Genomic DNA, 20398 nt, shown 5'->3' on the forward strand with positions numbered 1-20398 from the left:
TATTTATTCATTCATGAGAGACAGAGAGAGAGAGAGAGAGAGAGAGGCAGAGACACAGGCAGAGGGAGAAGCAGGCCCCATGCAGGGAGCCCGATGTGGCACCCGATCCCAGGACCCCAGAATCATGCCCCGGGCCAAAGGCAGGGGCACCGCTGAGCCACCCAGGATCCCACGAGGGAGACAATTTTGAGCACACTCCCTGCTGAGCTCAGAGTCCAATGCAGGGCTCAGTCTTACAACCCTGAGATCATGACCTGCACCAAAATCAAGGGTCTGACGCTTAACTGACCGAGTCACCTAGGTGCTCCCTTCATATTTTAAAAACAGTTCTCAGCAGGGCATGTGTGGACTTACACAGCAGTCATTCCCCCTCTCATCCATCATCTGCTCCATCCTCACTCCGTTATTCTTCTGACATTGCTTACTGAGCTACTATTGTATGCTATGTCCTTCTGACTGCTATGAAAACAGCTGGTATGGTGTCTGGAACATAGTGGGTATTCATAAATGTTTATTTCCTTTCCCACTGACATTGACCTTCTTATGAACTTGTCCATCCCTGTCCTCTTGCCTCTTCCAGTAAGATATTCTTTAATCTTCCCCTTGTATGCCAAAGCTGTCTTTTTATAAGCCTGAGTAGAACTTGGTGACTTTTAACCTCTTCTGGGGATATTTGTGACCATAGGAATGGAAAGTCTGCTTAGGTCAACTTTATTTATAAATGTGATTTAATATTGTTAAATGTCAGTTTGTGTCATAAATAGGGAAGAAATTGCACTTATCTCTCTACTTCTTTTAATCATTCATTTATTCAACATTACTGTTTATCTTCCATAGATACTGAGGTAAACCCTGGAAATATACTAGAGGAATAGGGCCAGATGCCTGCCCCATGCACATCACAGTCTAGCTCAGTGTTTCTCAATCCTAATTCCACATTAGAATAATCTGAGAGCTATAAAAAAAATCACTGATGCCCAGGTCCAATCCTAGACTAATTAAATCTGAATGTTTTGGCAATCAGGCCCACATTCCAAAATTTTTAATAGCGCCTTAGATTCTAAATTTAGCCAGAATTGAGAACCACTGGGCTAGCGGATATTAGGGGATTTAGGATAGAGCTATAAAATATATCCTATTCACCTGGAGGGTAGAGCTATAAATATAACCTAATCACTTTAGAGAGTTAAATGTATGTATGTATGATATGAAATTTGCATATTATATACCTATACCTTACTTACTTACCCCTTCCCTCACCCTAAGGCATATTAAAACCCTCAAGAGAGAGGAGTACCACAGGTGTTTTGGAAAATGCTTCTCTTTTCCTCAAACAAGTGGGAAGACAATTATATGATAAGTGGGAGACATAAATTATTATGGGTTCCTATAAGATCACATAGAAGGAAAACATAATCAAGGTCAACAAGTCAGTGAATCTTCTCCGGAAGTGGAGATGCTAGAGCTTATGAGTCCTAAGAGTTATCTTGGCAGAGAGTGATAGGATTGACTTTCCCAAATAAAAGAACCAAGCTAGGCTAGACATTAGCCAATCTTGCTCCACTCTTCTCCCTTTCCTGTCCTCCTTCACTACCAAAAGGTTTTTCCTGAAGAATACTCTATAAATCACTGACTCATGTTCTGTTTCTAAGATATAAGATTGGCCTGATACCTAGAGAAATCCAAGGAAGCAAGGATGACCTTTTGGAGCTGAATCATCTGCTAGGTGACTGGCCATAAAGCCTTTAGTGGAGTTTTGACAGTCCTGGCACATGAAAAGCGCAGCTGCTAAGGTTTTCACTTGTGGAGAGTTGGTATGTATTGCAAGTGAAAGAGAATGCCCTGGCTGCTTGTCTGGGATTTGAGAGATATGGAGGAAGTAGTTACTATAAGGGCAATAGAGTTGGATGGCTACTGCCGGGCACCATTGATGTACTGAGGAAAGAAAATGGCAGGCTCAAGTCACTTAATCATGAATTAAAAGTGAAATGTGAGAGTCAGAGAGCATTCCTGACAGCTGGTCCAGGTATAACTTTGCCAGAGCAGCAGAACTGCAGGAAGGTTCAATGCTCAGTCAAGGTAGATCTGCTCTGCCAAAGGCAGAACCCTGAGAGGGAGGGAGTGGGACCCTGAGGTATACAGATCTCATTGTTGAGTAGATACAGCATATAAACTCCCATCCTCCCCTGAATTAATCATCACGCAGAAGTGTTCCTCGTCCCTTGCTAGAAGATAGAATCTTCCCTCCCTTGCCATGCAGAACTCTTAGATGAAGACAAGGATTTTCCACCACCTACTTCTGGATACCAAACCAAAAACCTGGGGTTGCATTTCACCGTGATTCAATTACAGATGTGCTTGTTGTGCTGTAAGTAGAGAGGGTTTATAAGCCAAAGAGCAATTGTCTCTAAATAACTTTTCATCAGCAACTATAGGGAGAAAATTTCTGAGACAGGACCACAGTTGTCCTGGAGCAAGGCAGGTAGACCAAAAAGCTGGAGAAAAGAGAATTTGTCAGTATAGAGGCATTTCCCCATGAAACAGGATTTAATTCCCTGGAAAGCACCTCAAGAATGTTTATGTTATGCTGCTAATGGCTCTTAGAAGGTTGGAAGGAACAGTGGCTTACATACATTAAATGAAGTAGAGATGCCAGAACTATGGAGGAAGAGATCAAAAGGCTAGAAGTGAGCATGTGTCTCAGTCAGCTTGGACTTTAGCAAAACACCATAGACTAGGTGATTTTGGAACAACAGATATTAGAGTTCTGGAGACTGAAAGTCTGAGATTACAGTGCCAGCATAGTTGGGTTCTAGTGAGGATCTTCTTGTGGGTTGCAGAATACCAACTTTTTTTTTTTGTTTTGTTTTGTTTTTTTTAAAAGATTCTATTTATTGACAGAGCACAAGCAAGGGGCAGAGGGAGAAGCAGGTTCCCCACTGAGTAGGGAGCCGGATTCAGGGCTCAATCCCAGACCTGAGCCTAAGGCAGATGCTTAACCGACTGAGCCACCCAGGTGCCCCAGAATGCTGACTTGTTATATCTACACATGGCAGAAAGAGAGCAAACAAGCTCTATAGCCTTTTCTTATTAGGGCACTAATCCCACTCATGAGGGCCCCACCCTTGTGACCTAATCATCTTCCAAAGGGCCCCACCTCCTAATACTCCCACAATGGGGGTTTGACTTCAACATATGAATTTGAGGAGAATACAAATAGTCCATAACACCATGATAGAATGGATCTACTATGGAAGGTCAGAAAGCCCACCAGCTGATTATCTTTCTTAAGAGGTCCCAGAAAAAACTAAGGCAATAAGAAATTCACAGGTGAAAGGGCTACCAACATCATTGAGATTGTTCCCTGTAGGCTGAGGCTGATAAGAGATGGTGTTACAAAAATGGGCTTCCTGGTAGCAAAGGGGCTTAGAGAATATCAGAACAGCAGAGGCCAGGTGACAGCATTTAGCCATCAGAAGCACTTAAATATTAGAATCACTTAATTACTGGAATGGGTGGCCAAGTCAGAATGCTGGCTGAGGGGCCTGACCTCAGCCATGAGGATCCATGGAGGATCCATGGACCAACAGGATCCATGGACCATGAGGATCCATGGAGAGGATTCCACAGAGAGCGAGATGGGCAGGTAGGAAGATTAGTGCTAAAAGTAAGTAAATAGAATATGATTCTTAATTAATAATGGGCTAGTAGAATGTTAAGGTCAGGCCTCACAATGGAAAGTCATGATCTTGTGCAATTTCTGGACTAGACTAATTTCTTAGGTTGGGAACCAACCAGCTGAAAGGAAAGTTGCATTCTTATAAGGAGGGACCAATAGCAAGTCAGGTAATAACTGGAGTTCTGGCCACTGTCCTGAAGGGGTCAACTGAGTCCATGGCCTCAGTGATTTCCCTGGTTCTCAAATGTATCCTCAGAATTAGAATGCTTAGCTGTTGGTAGAATTCTCACACTGGTTCCTTGAACTACTATAGTAGGAAACTCCAAGAAGTAGTCCCTAAAGCCATCCCTCTTCACCAAGATAGTGAATAAAAAAACTGTATTGCAGGCCAGAGGGGATGGCAGAGATTAGTACCATCCCCAAAGTCTTTAAAAATGAAGATATGTTGCTCCTTGTCATAGTCCTATTTAATTTGTGACTCTGACCTTGCAAAAACTTGATGGATCATGACATATGACAGTGGAGTACCACAAACTTAGCCAAGTACTCTGCATGCCTTGGTAATATATTTTTGCTCTAGAAAGTGGGAGATAAAGCCAACAGAGAGTCAGGGGCCTGCCACATCAGTGAAGGTTTTAGGGGTCCAGTGGTCTGGGCATGCTAGAACATCTCTAAAGTATGGGGCAAGGTATTGGACTGTGCATTCCTACTGCTAGGAAAACAGCAGCATGCTCAGAGGTCTCTTTGGACTTGGGAGGCTGCATATTAACTGCACTTGGGAATATATTTATCAAGTGATTTAAAAGGTTGCTATCTTTTAGTAAGGCCCAGGGCAGTAAAGGTTTCTATGGTAGGTGCATCCTATGGCACAAGCAGCCCTGCCCCTGGGCCAGTTGAGCCAGAAGATTCTCTGGTGGTAAAGGTATCTGTTGTAGAGAAAGATGCTGTTTGGTGTTTCTGGCAAGCCCCAATAGGCAAGACATAGCACAGGCCCCAGGGTTCTGGAGCAAGGCCATGCCATCTGCAGCACAGAACTATTCAGCATTTGAAAAGCAGCTCCTGTCATGCTACTGGGCCCCGGCAGAAACTAAGCATCTAACATGAGACCCCAAGTGATCCTAAGTTGGGTTCTGCCAGACTTACAGTGTCAGAGGGCCAGATGGTTGTAGCAGCAATGTGCTGTAAGTATATTTCACACATCTGGGATTAGGCTCAAGCAAGTCCAGAGAGAACAAGCGAGCTGTATAGCAGGTGGCTGAGACCCCCATGTCACCCACCACTGTTGTATCAATGCTTCTCCCACAACACATATGGCAGGGGTGGAGGGTCCCTGTGACCAGTTGACACACCTAAGCTTGGCTCATGCATGGATGGGTCACCTTGGTATGGATACAAGCTGAAAATATCTGCTACTGTGATTTAGCCCCACTTGGGGGTGGTTCTGAAAGAGTGGTGAAGGCAAATCTTCCCAGTTGGCAGAGCTTTAGGCAGTGCATTTAGTCATTAACTTTGGAGATAGAAGTGGCCAGGGCAAGGGTGTATTCTATAGTGAGGAATGTTAGCTTAGCTTGTTTTTCAGGAGGTGGAAGAAGAAAGATTGGGGAAGGTTGCAGAAGAGACAGAGAGTTGGATTTGTGGGAGAGCATAGAGTGTGAAGATCTTTTATAGCACATAATGCCCATTAGAGTGTCCACTGTAGAAGAGGCACTAAACAACCAAGCAGATAGGATGTGTAGGCCAGCAGATGTCAGCCTAGGTAGGTGGCCACCCAAGTTCTTATGCAGCGGGCTTATGGATGGAGTAGCCATGGTGGCAGAGATGAAGGGATGTGTGGACCTTACATCTTGTACTGTCTCTCCAAAGCCAACATAACCACTGCTGCTACTAAATGTCTGATCTGTCAGCAGCAGACACCAACGCTGAGCTTTTAAGGAAGCCAAACAGCTGCTGTGTGGCAAGGTGATTACATCAGACCTTCCTAACTTGGAAAGAGTAACATTTCATCCTGACTGGGTTTGACATGTATTCCAAGTATGGGTCTGCCCGCAGCACTTCATCCAGCACCACTATCCAAGGATACTGACAGGGAATCTCACATAATACTGCCTCAGATCAAAGTCTGATATTCTGATATGGGATCTCACATAACCCTGCCTCTGACTGAGGAAGGAAGACATTCAGACTTTACAGCAAGTGGGTGTGGTGGCGGGCACTTGACCAGAGGCTCCACTGACCATAACACATACCATACACCACATTGCTAGAGAGCTGTCAGATTGATGGGGTGAAACTATGGCCCTATGGAAGGCATAGCTGAGGCTCCAGGTTTGAAATGACCCCTTGTAAGGTTGGAGCATTATCCTTCAGGATGCAGTATACTTCGCGAAGCAATGGCTGTAATAGGGGCCAGTGTCCCTAGTAGGTAGAATATATGGATCCAGAGATCAAGGGACAAAAGTAGGAGTGGGCTGCTTCCCATCACTCCCAAGGATCCATTCAGAGACTTTATGTTTCTTGTCTGCAACTTCAGGCCCTGCTAACCTAGAGATCCTGATACTCAGACATGGGATGCTTCCTCCTGTGAGAGTCCCACTAAACTTAAAGCTATGGTTGCTCTCTGGTCACTTTGGGCTCCTAATGCCAGAAGACTACAAATCATTGGGAGTTGGGGCTACTGCTACATCATGGAGACAGAGAGGAATGTGCTTGTCGCTCAGGAGGTCCTCTAGGAACATTTCTTGGTATTCACATGCCTGGTTGTAACTCTGAACAGTTAAATACAGCATCTGCAGCCTGATAAGAACATGATAACCAAGGCATGAAACCCCTTAGGGAATAGTACCTGGGTTAATCCATCAGTCAACCAACCTATGCTAGCAGAAGCGATAGCCCAAGTGGAGGGGAATCTAGGAGGGTGCTGGAGGAGGGAGATAACAACTATCAGTTATGGCCTTGAGGTCGACTGTAGTAGTAGGGACTGTAGTTTGTCCCATTACCTTCCTCTTATAAAAAATTTCCCAGAGATTGTGACTAATACAAATTCTGGAAAAATTGTGCTTGTATGGAGTAACAATGTGCAAAGTAAGTGCTCTAAGCATTACAAAGGGCAGACTAGAGTGAATTCTGTGTGTGCTCTGCCCAAATCTACTTGACAAGCTATTTCATTTATATTTCAGCTGCTCTGAGTGTTGGATAACAATTCAGGTTGCCACCTTCCTAGAGAATTATACTCCTGCCCCTGCAATGGCATTGGGGTACAAAACCATTGTACCAATGGCATTGGGGTACAAAACCATTGGTCTTCTTGGATAACACTTGCTGTCAATTTTGTGGGATCAGCTGAGGTTCATTCTTATTTCTTTGTCTTCCTGGCCAATCCTGCTTCCTTCATTCCCCTTCTCCAGAGAGCACTTCCCTAATAAATCACTTGAATATGCATCCTTGTCCCAGGCTCTATTTCTTTTTTTTTTTTTAATTTTTATTTATTTATTTATTTATTTATTTATTTATTTATTTATTTATTTATTTATGATAGTCACAAAGAGAGAGAGAGAGAGAGAGGCAGAGACACAGGCAGAGGGAGAAGCAGGCTCCATGCACCGGGAGCCCAATGTGGGATTCGATCCCGGGTCTCCAGGATCGCGCCCTGGGCCAAAGGCAGGCGCCAAACCACTGTGCCACCCAGGGATCCCCCAGGCTCTATTTCTAGAGAACCTGAACCAAGACAGTCTCTGGCCTACTGGATGGATGGTGAAATTGATGGGTGGGTGAAAATTGATGAGACCAGTTTTGGATACTTTGGATTTCCTTGTTCAACCTCCACTCCTTCCTTCTTCTAGTGTGCCATCTTGTAGAAAGGCTGGAACACTAAAAGTGACCTGACCCAGACTTTTCTGCAACTACAGTTCTAATGCAAATTAGATTCTGCCAATTAAAATGTATTCACCAAGATGTGGAAAATGGAGCCAACACAGAGGCTGTATTTCTACCCATTTGAGGCTATTTCTCTGATGGTAAGTGAGGTTATAGAGAGGGGAGGATTTTCTGCAGTAGGATGCAGCACCCAGTTATCAGCTTTGATGGTGTTAAGAGACAACTGAAGGCTGTGGTGGCAGAGATTCTCAGAGGTTGGGTTCCAGATCACTGTACTACAGCAGCTGATGCAGTTACCTCCTTGACGCAGGACTTCCAGGTGCCACCTTAGGGGTGGTAGCTCTCCTCTTCGGTCAGTTCTGTAAGAGATGCTCCTTCCACAAGTACTTCAAGGGTTGGATTTAATGCGTTCGTGAATCCTTAAATAATAATGTTGAAATTAATCATAAACATTTCTATGATGAACCTGAATTTCTCTCAGCTGTTCCTATACTGGCTACAAACTCAGTAAGATTTCAACCAAAACTTAGATGTCTAAATCAACTATTCAATTTTGCATTTTAAGTTTTAATTAAGGCTACCATTGTAAGAAGCCCAAATTATTTAAACATTTTAAGTACACAAAAAACCAAATACACAGAGCATCTTTTTAAGGTCATGGTTTAAATTCTCTTAACACCTTTTTATTCTTAATTGTAAAAAGCCCTGAAGTTAAAAGAGGTCAGGTACCATTCCAGTAATCTCAGATTCATCAGACCAGAGATTTTGGCAGGTTATGAGACTTGAAATACAAATATCCATGATTTATCTGTCTGTCCTAATTACCAGATCTCATTTCCCTTGAGAATTAACTCATTTTATAGTTAACTACAAAAACTGTTGGATTCAAGTTACATACATTATCTATTTACTCACAAAAATCTGCAGCTTCTCACCAGCTAAATCACTTGACTGGATTTTACATTTTTTGACTCTTAGGATATATACATGTCTTTCAGTTGAACATTTAAAGGTATTTGTACTCGATGGACTAGTACTCTTTAAAAAATTGTGTAGGGATGCCTGGATGGCTCAGCGGTTGAATGTAGGCCTTTGGCTCAGGGCATGATCTTGGAGTCCCGGGATCGAGTCCCACATCAGGCTCCGTGCATGGAGTCTGCTTCTCCCTCTGCCTGTGTCTCTGCCTCTCTCTCTCTCTCTCTGTGTCTCTCATGAATAAATAAAGTTTTTTTAAAAAAATAAAATAAAAAACTTGTGTAGACTATTTCAAATGACTTCTGCTTGAATTTTGGCTATCTCACCTGTGGCTTTCTCTGACTTGTACTCACAATTTCTGAGGTCATTGCTTCAATCCTGTGTGCAGAAAGTTTGCATTTTTCTCTGCTCACCCATGCAGTAAGCCAAGAGTAGTGTGCCAGGAGCTATGCTAGATTCTGGGACTATGAAAATGAATAAAACCATTTGTTCAAATTTATAGATTTTAGACTTTTAGTTGGAGGAGATGTATAAATTAACAGAAAATCCTTGTATTTGCTCAGTGGCTATCTTTTTCCATTGAAAAGGAGGGCAAGGACCTTTTTTGTCTTATTCTTTGCTATTATTACTAGCACCTAATATGTAGTGGCACCCCGTATTGGACAAATAAATAAATATATGCTTGAATAGTTATACAGAGGGAGCTATGGGAGCCCCCAAAGGGACATCTGCCTAGTTTTATGTGTAAATATAGGGCTGGAGGGTGGAGTGAGGGTGTCACTTCAGAGGTATCAGAAAAAGTTCCTTGAAGATGAGGAATGAGCTGGGTCTTGAGAGATCAAAGAAATTTCAAAGAAATTAGGTAAAAGTGGGGTTGGGTGTTGCTTAGGAGTTCCTATATGATTGTTGAGGAATTTCAAGTAGTTCAAGAAGAGATCAGTCTATAGAGGTATGCAGTAGAGATGTCCCAAAGGTCCTTGCAGACTGCATTATTCATATATTTCCATTTTAGTATCTATAATGATATGATTTTTTAAAAAAATTTGTCTATATATCCCTACTAAAGCCATAGTTCATCCATGCTTAAGACTACATCATCTGGGGCAACCTGGTGGCTCAGTGGTTGAGTAGACGTCTGCCTTCTGCTCAGGTCGTGATCCCAGGGTCCTGGGATGGAGTCCTGCGTGGGGCTCTCTATAGGGAGCCTGCTTCTCCCTCTGCCTGTGTCTCTGCCTCTCTCTGTGTATCTTATGAATGAATAAAATCTTAAAAAAAAAGAAAAAAGACTACATCATTTGTCCAGCCGTTCAGCATAATGGTGGGGATAGACTAGCTCCTCAAAAGTTAAGACAGAAATGAATGAACGGGTTAATGAACGAGTGAATGACGAACAACAGTAGCGTGCGCTCGCCCTGTGCACACATCAAGCCTCTGGATGGTAGGGCTGTCAGGAAAGGAGCGTGCACCAGGCCGGGCAGTCCTTCTCAAGGGCTTCCTTAATGGTGAAGTGAGTTTGGTTAAGTGGCACATCTAAGCAAACAAAACGAGGGCCATGAACGCGAGGAGTTTCCAAGTGCATTCCTAGCGGGAAAGTGAAGAAACACAAAAGCACTTTGGAATGGCTGGGATTTGCAGTTTCCAGGTGCCCGTGAGCAATCAAGAGAAGAGCCTGGCTGATGAGTTACGTGGTACCCGGGCAGGAGGGAGGTGGAACAGATGGCTGGGGGGGCACTCCGTAGCCAGGCTCGACAAACTGGCCACAACATAGCGCAGGGTAGGAGCTATGCCTTCCCAAGGGTGGAAAGCAGCTGCAGGAGCGCTGAGCCGCCCGGCATTTGGCTCTCCACGAGGCCCTGGGACCACCCGCCGGGCCTCGAGCACTGACCGGACGGAACGCGGAACGCCAGCGTCCTACACCCCGCCGGACGCAATTTTCAGTAGCGCCGGCGAGCGCCCAGCCGGCGGTGCAGCGTCTCTGCTGGTCCGAGGGGGGCCCTGGCGGCGGGGGCAGAAGGGCTGGGGCCCGCGTCCTTCCTCCGGAGCCGCCCCGCCAGCTGGACGACCCCCAGTTGCCACACGGACTTCCGGCTTCTCCTTTCAGTAGACGATTACGGGGCGCAGCGGCCTCCGGCGGCGCGCCCCTCTGGCCTCTCGGTCACAGCCTCCCAGGACCCCCGGCGGAGTGCCGCCCGCCGCCGACTCTCCTGTGGGCCGGAGCAAGACCGCCCGGCGCCGGACGAGGTGGGCTGGGGCGGGGGGCGGGGGGTGGGGGGCGGGGAGAGGCTCGGGGCCCGGCCACTACTTCCGGGAGACGCCGAGGAAAGCACGCCCCGCTCGACCCCCCCGTCTCTCTTCCGATTGGTTAGCTGCGCCCTTCATGCGCTCCCCGCACCGCTGATTGGCTCAGCTGCGCCGTCCGTCACCTGCTCCCTGTGGGCATCCAGGTCGCTAAGGGAAGCGTTACTTGAGGCTCGGTTGGGAAGAGGTTGGTTGGGCCCCGGAGCCCGGTTTGTTTATTGTAGTGCGAACCGTGCACTGGCGCGAGCTTCCGTCGCAACGGCCGGGGAAGGAACCAGTAGCGGGACGGAGGGCGGGGGTGGCGAGAAAGTGAAGGTTCAGGAGGAAGCTGGAGACCCCTAAGCCTGGTAACGTCTGAATGGGAGCAGGCTAGGAAGGCAGGCAGGCCCTGGCGCGGCGGCGGCGGCGGCGGCGGCCGCGGTCCGGGAGCTGTGACTCGCAGGAGGGAAGGCCTAGTTTCCGTTGTGGGAGAAGGGGGCCTTGTGGGAGGTGCGGATGACCTAATTGTTTGGGGATCTAATTTTCTAGGTGAGTGTCTCTCAATCCACTGAAGATTTTGCTTTGACTTTGCAGCAGAGCTTTGACTTTGCTAGCCATTCCTGTCCTTCAGAGAGACCACAATTCTCGAATAATTCAGTTCTCTCTTATTGCTTCAGATGGGCAGCTCTCAAAAAAAGCACAAACAATTGAAGGACGGATACCATGCCATATATTAAAAGCATGTCGAAAGGAAAATAAGGTATTCCTTTTCTTTCGTTGTGGTTCATCGTGCAAGAAAATTACCATTTCGAGGAGCAGCTCTTAAAGTTTTGAATAATATTCGGCCAGCTTGATTTTAGAACAGGTTTCAAATGTTTGGGTTGTTGAGTACAAAAATCCTATTACTGCTGTTCCTATCGAGTGTGGTCTTTGCTCGTGATGGCCTAATCTTGTTTGTTCTGAAAATGGAAAGAAATCTTGAGTTTTAAAACATGTTAATTGGCGTTAAACGATGGTGTAGTGCTACTAGATCTTTCCTTTAAAAATATATAATAATCACGTAATAAAATCATTCAATAAGTCCTAGTATTTGTATATAAATCATGTAATAAAATCCTTGAATTTGTAATCAAATGTTAGAACGTAAGTGAAGTTGGAGAGTTGCTTACTCAGGTGTAGTTTAGACGTGTAGACCAATTTACTTTATATGTAAAGTGATTTGCTTCAGCAGTGAGTCAGAGCTGCAACAATTGCTTCACTGGCCACCTAGCTATTTGATTCTCCAGCCTCGATTAAGTCGTGTGCCATATTACACATACCCTTTATTAACACCCAGACATTGTCAAGGAATAGATTGTTTCATCCACAGAAAACTCAAATTAGCTCTTACAGGTAGACCTGGGCCCTAGCTTGGAAAATTCTGATTTAGGGTTAGAGATGAGATCTGGGCATCTGTATTTTCAAAAATTCCCTCAAGTAAGTTTGCTTGTGCGTTACCAGGTGAGAACTGTTGACTCACTAAATACACATGTTTAAGAAATTCTAAAGTATTTATGAAACAAATATAATTTTCCCCATCAGTTTCTTTATAGTTTAAGCCCCTAAGGAGTGGCATTGAAGTATAATCCAAATACAAGGTTTGCCTAGGCAAGGCCAGGAAGTTTCATGGGCCCTCAAAAACCTCTGGGACTAACAATTCGAGGCCCAGGGATGAGATTTGCTGTGGGGAGACACAGGGTGCTCTGCTGTACATTTCCAGCCCTCAGAGCCATGCATTGAGTACTGTGTCCTGTTAGGTGTAAGAGACCAACTCCCAATCTGTTCAGTAGATACAGTAGGCTAAATTATTTTTACCTCAACAAAGTACAGTGGAGTATAATATTACAAACATGAGTTTTATTTTAGGAAGAATACCTTTGCTGGAAATAAATGTAGATGATAGCCTCCCAATAGCTCTTTGCTTACGGAGTAAAGAGGATAATTTAAAATTAGGCTTAAAGTGTATAATTCAGCTTAAAATTTGTATGCTAACATGAAGTACCCAGATATTTGAAACATCAATGTGAGGGCTTTTAGATCAACTTTACCAGAGTGAAAGAGGTTAAAAAAAAAAAAAAAAAAAAAAAAGGATAATCACTTTGGTCTTCAGATATTAGAAATGAGTGATAAAATAGATCCAGTCTGACTTAAACAATGGCTTTGAGCAAAGAAGTAGGTCCAGTTGAATTCTATTGCCCAGAAGCTGTTTTTCATTTTACATGTATTCTTCACTGCAAGGTTTGGCATATGAGATATATGGGTAGAGGATGAAATTTAAAAATGAAAATAGATGTAAGTTAAAAATATGAAGCCATGTGTAGTCCCTGACTAACAGTTTGAATCTCATATATATTGTTTGAAAAGAAAGCCAGGAATCTCAGTATGAATCCGTCTAGATCTAGATCGCATGATGGTAGTGAAGAAGCCTCATCTCAAGACCATAATCATCGTGAAGGTGAGAGAAGATGGCAGCAAGAGCGTCTCCACAGAGAAGAAGCCTATTATCAGTTTATTAATGAACTCAATGATGAAGATTATAGGCTAATGAGAGACCACAATCTTTTAGGCACCCCTGGTAAGAAATGGGTAAAAGAGGAGACACCTTTGTTATCATTGTAGAAAGGAGTTTCAAAATAAGGAGAGTTTTCCCCCTTCTTCCCTCTCCCAAAATATAATGCACTATTTTTTTAATTTAAGGACTGTTTAACAAAATAGAACATCACTGGCTTACTTCTATATTTTATAAGTAAGTATGAATCTTAGACATGAGGCACAATGCCTCATACAATGCCAACCTAACAAATAGCTTATTATACATAATGGTGTCAAATGTTTACATATAGGGTCCTCTTTCTCTTTTAAGTGATACTTGTACAGATAAAATATTTAAAACCGAATTCTAACTCATTTGAGGTTTTATAACTTATTCAGCTGAATTAATAACACTCCAAGAGTCAGATGTGCTCCATGAATTTTTTATAAGTTCATCTCACAAATGAACTAATTGAAACTTGTATGTTTGCAGAGAATATATTTGTAATTGCATATTTGCACATTGTATATTGATAACCCATATAATGAACTATTGAAGTAAAATTCAAGCAAATAAAGATTCAAAGTTTTTTCTCAAAATATTCCCTTTAAATTTCTTTTTAACTCTGACAAGAATCGATGAATCAAGCTTATAGATTCCTAAGTGTATCAGCTGAGAGGACTTTTTAAATTAATCAAATTAAATCTTTTTTTTTTCATTTTAATAAAACAATAAATGAAACACAACCAAAATGATATATGCTTGTATCACTTAAATATTTTTAACTGTTTTCAGTTTAATAGAACATGAAAATAATAGAGTGTCTTCTAATAGATTGCTGAGGATTAGTCTTACCCTTCATGAATTCTCATAAAACAATAGGTTACAATAGTTACTTTCAGTGAGCAATTTTTTATTGTTTTAGGAGAAATAACGTCAGAAGAACTACAACAGCGGTTAGATGGAGTCAAGGAACAACTAGCAAATCAGCCTGACTTGAGAAATGGGACAAATACCAGAGGTACTGTGGACCCCTTTCCAATAGAAGCAGGTTTGATTGGAGCAATTGTGGATATGAACTTACTGGATCTTTTGTATGTTTGTTCTTCATGTCTTCCAATTTTAATGTGATACTCAGATAGTATTTACCCATAATATGCAAAACAGCATAGTTAGGCAATATAGGACAGGGTTTGAATACAAATATTTTACACACAGGTTGCCTTTAGGGAGCTCTTAGTATACAATTAAGTTAATTACCAGCATAGTTCTTTTTAATCTTAGAATGTACACACTACTTATTTTAATGTAGTAGAACTAAACTTAGCTTCTGAAAATTTATACAGAGCAATACCAGAAAGACTAAGTGAGGAAACCTGTCTACTGTTTTTACTGTTTTTGTGTTTGTTTTGTCATTTTATTGAACAAACACTAAGTCATAATAGATGTCCTTACGAAAAATAAAGTGTAAAAAAAAAAAAAACCCAAACTAAACAAAAGTATGAAGAATTAAAAATAGAGTCAATCTAATGTAGCTTTTACCAGTTCCATTTCCTTCCCTAGAGGTATTTATTATTGGTAGTTTCACTTTTTTTTTTTTTTTTTGGTGTTTCACATATTATATCAAGATTATTGTATTAGATGGGCAAAGACTGTTAAAAATTCAAAAATGCAATGGTTTAATAAGATAGAAGTTTATTTCTCTTTCATGTTAATAGTCCAGGGAACATAGGCAAACTTGACTCCAGAAGCCAGCAGAGTAGTTCTACAAATGTGCCATCCAGTGCAGAGCTACTGGCCACAGGTGACCATTTAAACTTAAATTAAGTAAAATTAAATAGCATTTAAAATTCACTTCTTCACTCATATTAGCCACATTCAAGTGCTCAATAGTCACTGCATGTGGTTAGTGACTTCTATATTATCACAGATGTAGAACATCTCCACTACGACAGAAAGTTTCACTGGACACTGCTGCTCCATAGTATTGTTTGCATGACCAAGCTCAGTCACAACACAGATTCTACCTGGCAGGTCTAGGTTGCAGAAGGAGAGTCAGGCACCAGCCCGAAAGTGAGATATATCACTTCCACTCCCATTTCCCTGATGAGAGTTTAGTCACATGGCCACACCAGCTGCCCAGCTGCCCATGTGACCATTATAATGCATACAATGGGAGAAGGGCAGGACAGGTTTTGTTAGATAATTAGTGAACTCTTTTACATATACATATCATCACAATGTTCTAGGAATTAAAGAAGGAAATAACCTTTAGAATGCTTTTTACCTGCCTTTTATTCCTGTCTCTTTCCAAATTAAAATGGAAATTGGATATTAATTCTTTTTTTTTCTGTATATGTAGGTATGAGACCCCTGGTATGAGGGGGTCGTTTTTTTCTGTATATGTAGGTATGAGAGTTGTACTATATTGCTATAGCTGGTAAAACTGGTCCTTTTACTATACTATGTTTTAATGGAAAATGTACATAACCATACATAAAATAGCTTGTATCTTTAGATATGGTTAAAGTTGCTCTTTATGTTATTGACACCAGAAGCTGATTAATAGCTTTAACATGTAAAAAAAAAAAAAAAAAAAAAAATAGTTTTTTATAAAAGATTACAGTAATGACGTGAAACCAAAGCAATCTCATTTAACAGCCATTTTTGCGTAGAATAAATGTTGAGGTTAAAGTCTGTATAGTTCATGTGCATTAGAATGCTTTTTGTTGAGTTTTTTCCTTTATATATATAATCCACTGGTTAAAAATTCCCATAGAGGCAGAATTATAGTCAAAAAAGTATATCAGGGGCACATTTATTTCTAAATTGATTAATTCAACAATATTGAGAGTCTGATTTCTACCAGATACTGTTGTAGAAGTTGGGGATTTAACAGTAAATAAAACAAGACAAAACCCTTCATCTTCATGGAGCTTACATTCTAAATGAACAGAAAATATGTTATGTAATGGCTAACATTTTTGTTTTTTTTTTTTGTAATGGCTAACATTTATCAAATGCTTCCTATGTGCCAGGTGATGTTAATCATTTTATATACAGTATCTTATTTTCATGATAACTCTGACGTTTATGCTTTTATTATCTCCAGTTTACAGATAAGGATACAGTCATTACATAACATGCCTAAAGTTTCCCAGCTTTACATAAAGACCTATGTAGTTCTAATATTGTATTCAGAAAGCCATATTTCTTGAGATAAACATTTTTGGCAGTTCCTGAGAAATAGGATAAAATTCCTGAGGTTACAAAAATATGTAATTGCAAAAATGCTGAGTTACTTTTACTAGAAGGATTCCACAAATTCAAGATGAATTATATATAAGTTTTGCCACTATATTTTACTGACTTTAAAGTAAAGCAATTTAAATATATAATTTTAGTATTGGATCTATTTCTCATTTGCCTTAATATTTTCCCAGTAATAGGCATATAGAAAGTAAGAGTAAGGATTTCTCCATGGCTTTGCAAAGAGTATATTTTTATAATACATGGGAATGTATTATAATATGCTTACAGTATACACCTTTTAGAAAGTTCAGTTTTTTCCCATTTTTCATTCATTAAAATGCACAGATGCTCTTAAATATAACTTAATTTGATAAAAATTTTATCTTGTAAGTTTTCAATAAAAGTCCAAGCGTAGATTTTTGGAATTGATCTTAAGTTAACTTGGTTTGCTTTCCAGACTCAGAAGTCCCTAGAGAAAATTCAAATGAAGATTCTCTGCTAGAATGGTTGAACACCTTTCGACGCACAGGAAACGCAACTCGAAGTGGACAAAATGGGAACCAAACTTGGAGAGCTGTGAGTCGAACAAACCCAAACAGTGGAGAGTTTCGGTTTAGTCTGGAAATACACATAAATCATGAGAATAGAGGAATTGAAATTCATGGTGAAGATCATACAGGCATTCCACTCTCAGATATTAGCAGGGATCATACTACAAGTAGGCAACAAAGATCGGCTAGTCCTGTGGCTAGGCGAACAAGAAGCCAAACCTCAGTGAATTTCAGTGATAGTAGTTCCAACATCCCAAGGACTAGGCTTGGCTCAAGGGGGCAGAATTCAGTAGAAGGATCTTTCTCAACATTAGGAAGATTAAGAAATGGAATCGGGGGAGCAGTTGGCATTACTAGAACTAGTGGTCCACACAATTTCAGTGGTCACACAAACCAGTCAGGTGGTAGTGAACTCAGGCAAAGGGAGGGGCAACGGTTTGGAGCAGCACATGTGTGGGAAAATGGGGCTAGAACTAATGTTACAGTGAGAAATACAAACCAAAGATTAGAGCCAATAAGATTACGGTCTACTTTCAGTAGTCGAAGCCGTTCACCAATTCAGAGACAAAGTGGCACCACTGTTTATCGTAATTCACAGAGGGAAAGTAGACCTTTACAGCAAAACATTAGAAGGTCTGTTAGGCGGAGAGGTATAACGCGTGTCTTTTTAGAGCAAGATAGGGAACGTAGAGGTACTGCCTATGCTCCATTCTCTAACTCAAGACTTGTGTCAAGAATAACAGTAGAAGAAGGAGAAGAATCCAGCAGATCCTCAACTGCTGCACGACGACATCCAACAATCACACTGGACCTCCAAGTGAGAAGGATTCGTCCTGGAGAAAACAGAGATCGGGATAGTATTGCAAGCAGAACTCGATCTAGGGTAGGGCTAGCAGAAAATACAGTCACTATTGAAAGCAATAGTGGGGGCTTTCGCCGAACTATCTCTCGTTTAGAGCGATCAGGTATTCAAACCTATGTTAGTACTATCACAGTTCCTCTTCGTAGGATTTCTGAGAATGAGCTTGTTGAACCGTCATCAGTGGCTCTTCGGTCAATTTTAAGGCAGATCATGACTGGTTTTGGAGAATTGAGTTCTTTAATGGAGGCTGAATCTGAGTCAGAGATTCAGAGACATGGTCAGCATTTTCCAGAGAGGCACTCAGGTCTGAGTAACATAGGTGCAGTTAATGACATCAGCCAGCACAGTGAAGGTACCTCTCAAAACAGGCGGGCACAAGAAGACAGCACTGCAATGCATGGTGAAAATGAGACTACCCAGCCTCCTGCCCGAAACAGTGATACTAGAGGTGGCAGGCAGTTGCGAAATTCAAATAACTTAGTTGAAACTGGAACACTACCTATCCTTCGCCTTGCTCATTTCTTTTTACTAAATGAAGGTGATGATGATGATCACATACGTGGTTTAACCAAAGAGCAGATTGACAATCTTTCCACCCGGAACTATGAGCATAACAGTATTGATAGTGAACTAGGTAAAATCTGTAGTGTTTGTATCAGTGACTATGTAACTGGAAACAAGCTCAGGCAATTACCTTGCATGCATGAATTTCACATTCATTGTATTGACCGATGGCTCTCAGAGAATTGCACTTGCCCCATCTGTCGGCAGCCTGTTTTAGGGTCCAGCATAGCAAACAATGGGTGAGGTGTTGGGTCTATTCAAATATTACACTTTAGTAGAGCTGAGTATTTAAGCGCTCTTTTGTTGAATTATTTGTGATGAGCTTAACCAGGATGAAAAAGAACAGATTATTATAGTTTGAACTATTTTTTGTGTGCTTTTTTAACTTGGTAAAAAGAAAATTTATATAAAACTTAAAATGGCAAATGTTAAATTACCCACAAGTACAGAATAGTTAATATTGCTAGAACCAAATAATCTTTAAAATGTTTTTATTTTGGTAATTTTGTCATGCTAAGCACTTTTGTATCTGCACAAGTCAGTCGGTTAAAAATAAATCTTCCTTTTCTTAATAGCACAGCAGACTTTACTTGGACTTTCATGTTCCATAGGCTTAGTACCATGTCCAGACATCGGTGTTTAAATAAGCCTTTCACTTTTTGTTCTAAGGACAATATCTTTTCACGAAAGAGTGTTTTGCTGAATGTTTGCTAAATATATTTAAGTTACTTGAAATGTTAAATTTAATATGCCACATACCATATATGTATATATAGATATATAATTTTAAGGTTAAAATATTCAATCTAAAAAACTACCAGTTTGGTTCTTATTTAAGTTTTTGGGTTATTACTGCATATGGCACAATGTTTAACATTTACAGGATCATCTCTGGGAGGAAGTAGATTAAGATATTTAAAAATAGAGATAATTTACTGAAGCGTCTCTGACAATCTTACTAGACAGCAAGCAATATGTAATACTGAACAAGTATTTCTTTACTCAGAAACGGAACGTGGACATTTTAGTACATATAGATTATTTAACTTGAGTTCAGCCTTTTTGTGAATTTTTTGAACGTGCAGACAATTCTTTGGATTATATTAAGTAAGGTATACAATATGCATGGTTTCTTAAATTTACTTTTAAAATCTAAAAAAAAAATGTCTATGAAGAATCTCAAATGCATAGATAATATGTTAAGTTCTCTTGGAGGTGAAAAAACTCCAAATAACACAAAACAAAAAACCCTTAAGAGAATGTAGAATTTATATAAACACAAAAAGTATGCATTGAAGATCTATTTCTACCAATAAATATTAAAACAAAGCTGTATGTGAACTATTCTTTTCTTTTGGTCCCCTGTGGTTTATTTACTAAAAAATAATTTTTTTTTTTTTTTGCACCTACAAGGTGCCCAGGCAGTGTTACAGGTGTTGAGGATTTATTGAGGACAGTCTCTATCTTCATAGGCAAGAGGATATTTGCTCTTAGAAACTGAAAATCAGTTGATAAAATGAATTAATGAATTACATGACTTTTGTGTTTATGAAAATATGACACAGTTTTCCTGTGGTGATACTGCTTGAGCAAAATCACAAGAACAAATATGTCAAGACCAGGTTCTGTAAGATTTACATGTATCTCAAGATTTAGTTTTTCTTTCTGATGAGTAACTATATTCAATTCACCAGGTAAGATACAACACAGAAATTTTTAGGGAGTGCATTTAACACCTGGAGTGAAAGGTTTTAATATGAGTCATGACTTGGAGTAAATGGTTTATATAGTTC

The 20398-nt window shown here is 40.9% G+C and overlaps 1 protein-coding gene across 22 annotated transcripts in view; it reads left to right on the top strand.

The window, feature by feature from the left end:
- Positions 1-10468: 10468 nt before the first annotated feature.
- The window catches only part of RNF6 (ring finger protein 6), a 41152-nt gene continuing 31222 nt past the window's right edge, over positions 10469-20398 (top strand). For 14 of the 22 annotated variants that reach the window (XR_007405727.1, XR_007405726.1, XR_007405729.1 and 11 more), the window contains exons 1-5: positions 10472-10768; positions 11482-11564; positions 13208-13418; positions 14302-14397; positions 17086-17204. Coding sequence is in view for 9 of the 22 variants with exons in the window: in XM_049100846.1 (XP_048956803.1) it covers positions 13226-13418; positions 14302-14397; positions 17086-17204 (408 nt within the window). In the remaining 13 variants the exon portion in view is untranslated. Of the gene's footprint in view, positions 10769-10885; positions 11354-11481; positions 11565-13207; positions 13419-14301; positions 14398-17085; positions 19935-20398 lie in introns of those variants that run through there. The other 8 variants (XM_025462661.3, XM_035717477.2, XM_035717459.2 and 5 more) reach the window with 8 other exon arrangements.

This window comes from Canis lupus, chromosome 25 (genome assembly GCF_003254725.2).
Source record: "Canis lupus dingo isolate Sandy chromosome 25, ASM325472v2, whole genome shotgun sequence".
Lineage (NCBI taxonomy): Eukaryota > Metazoa > Chordata > Mammalia > Carnivora > Canidae > Canis > Canis lupus.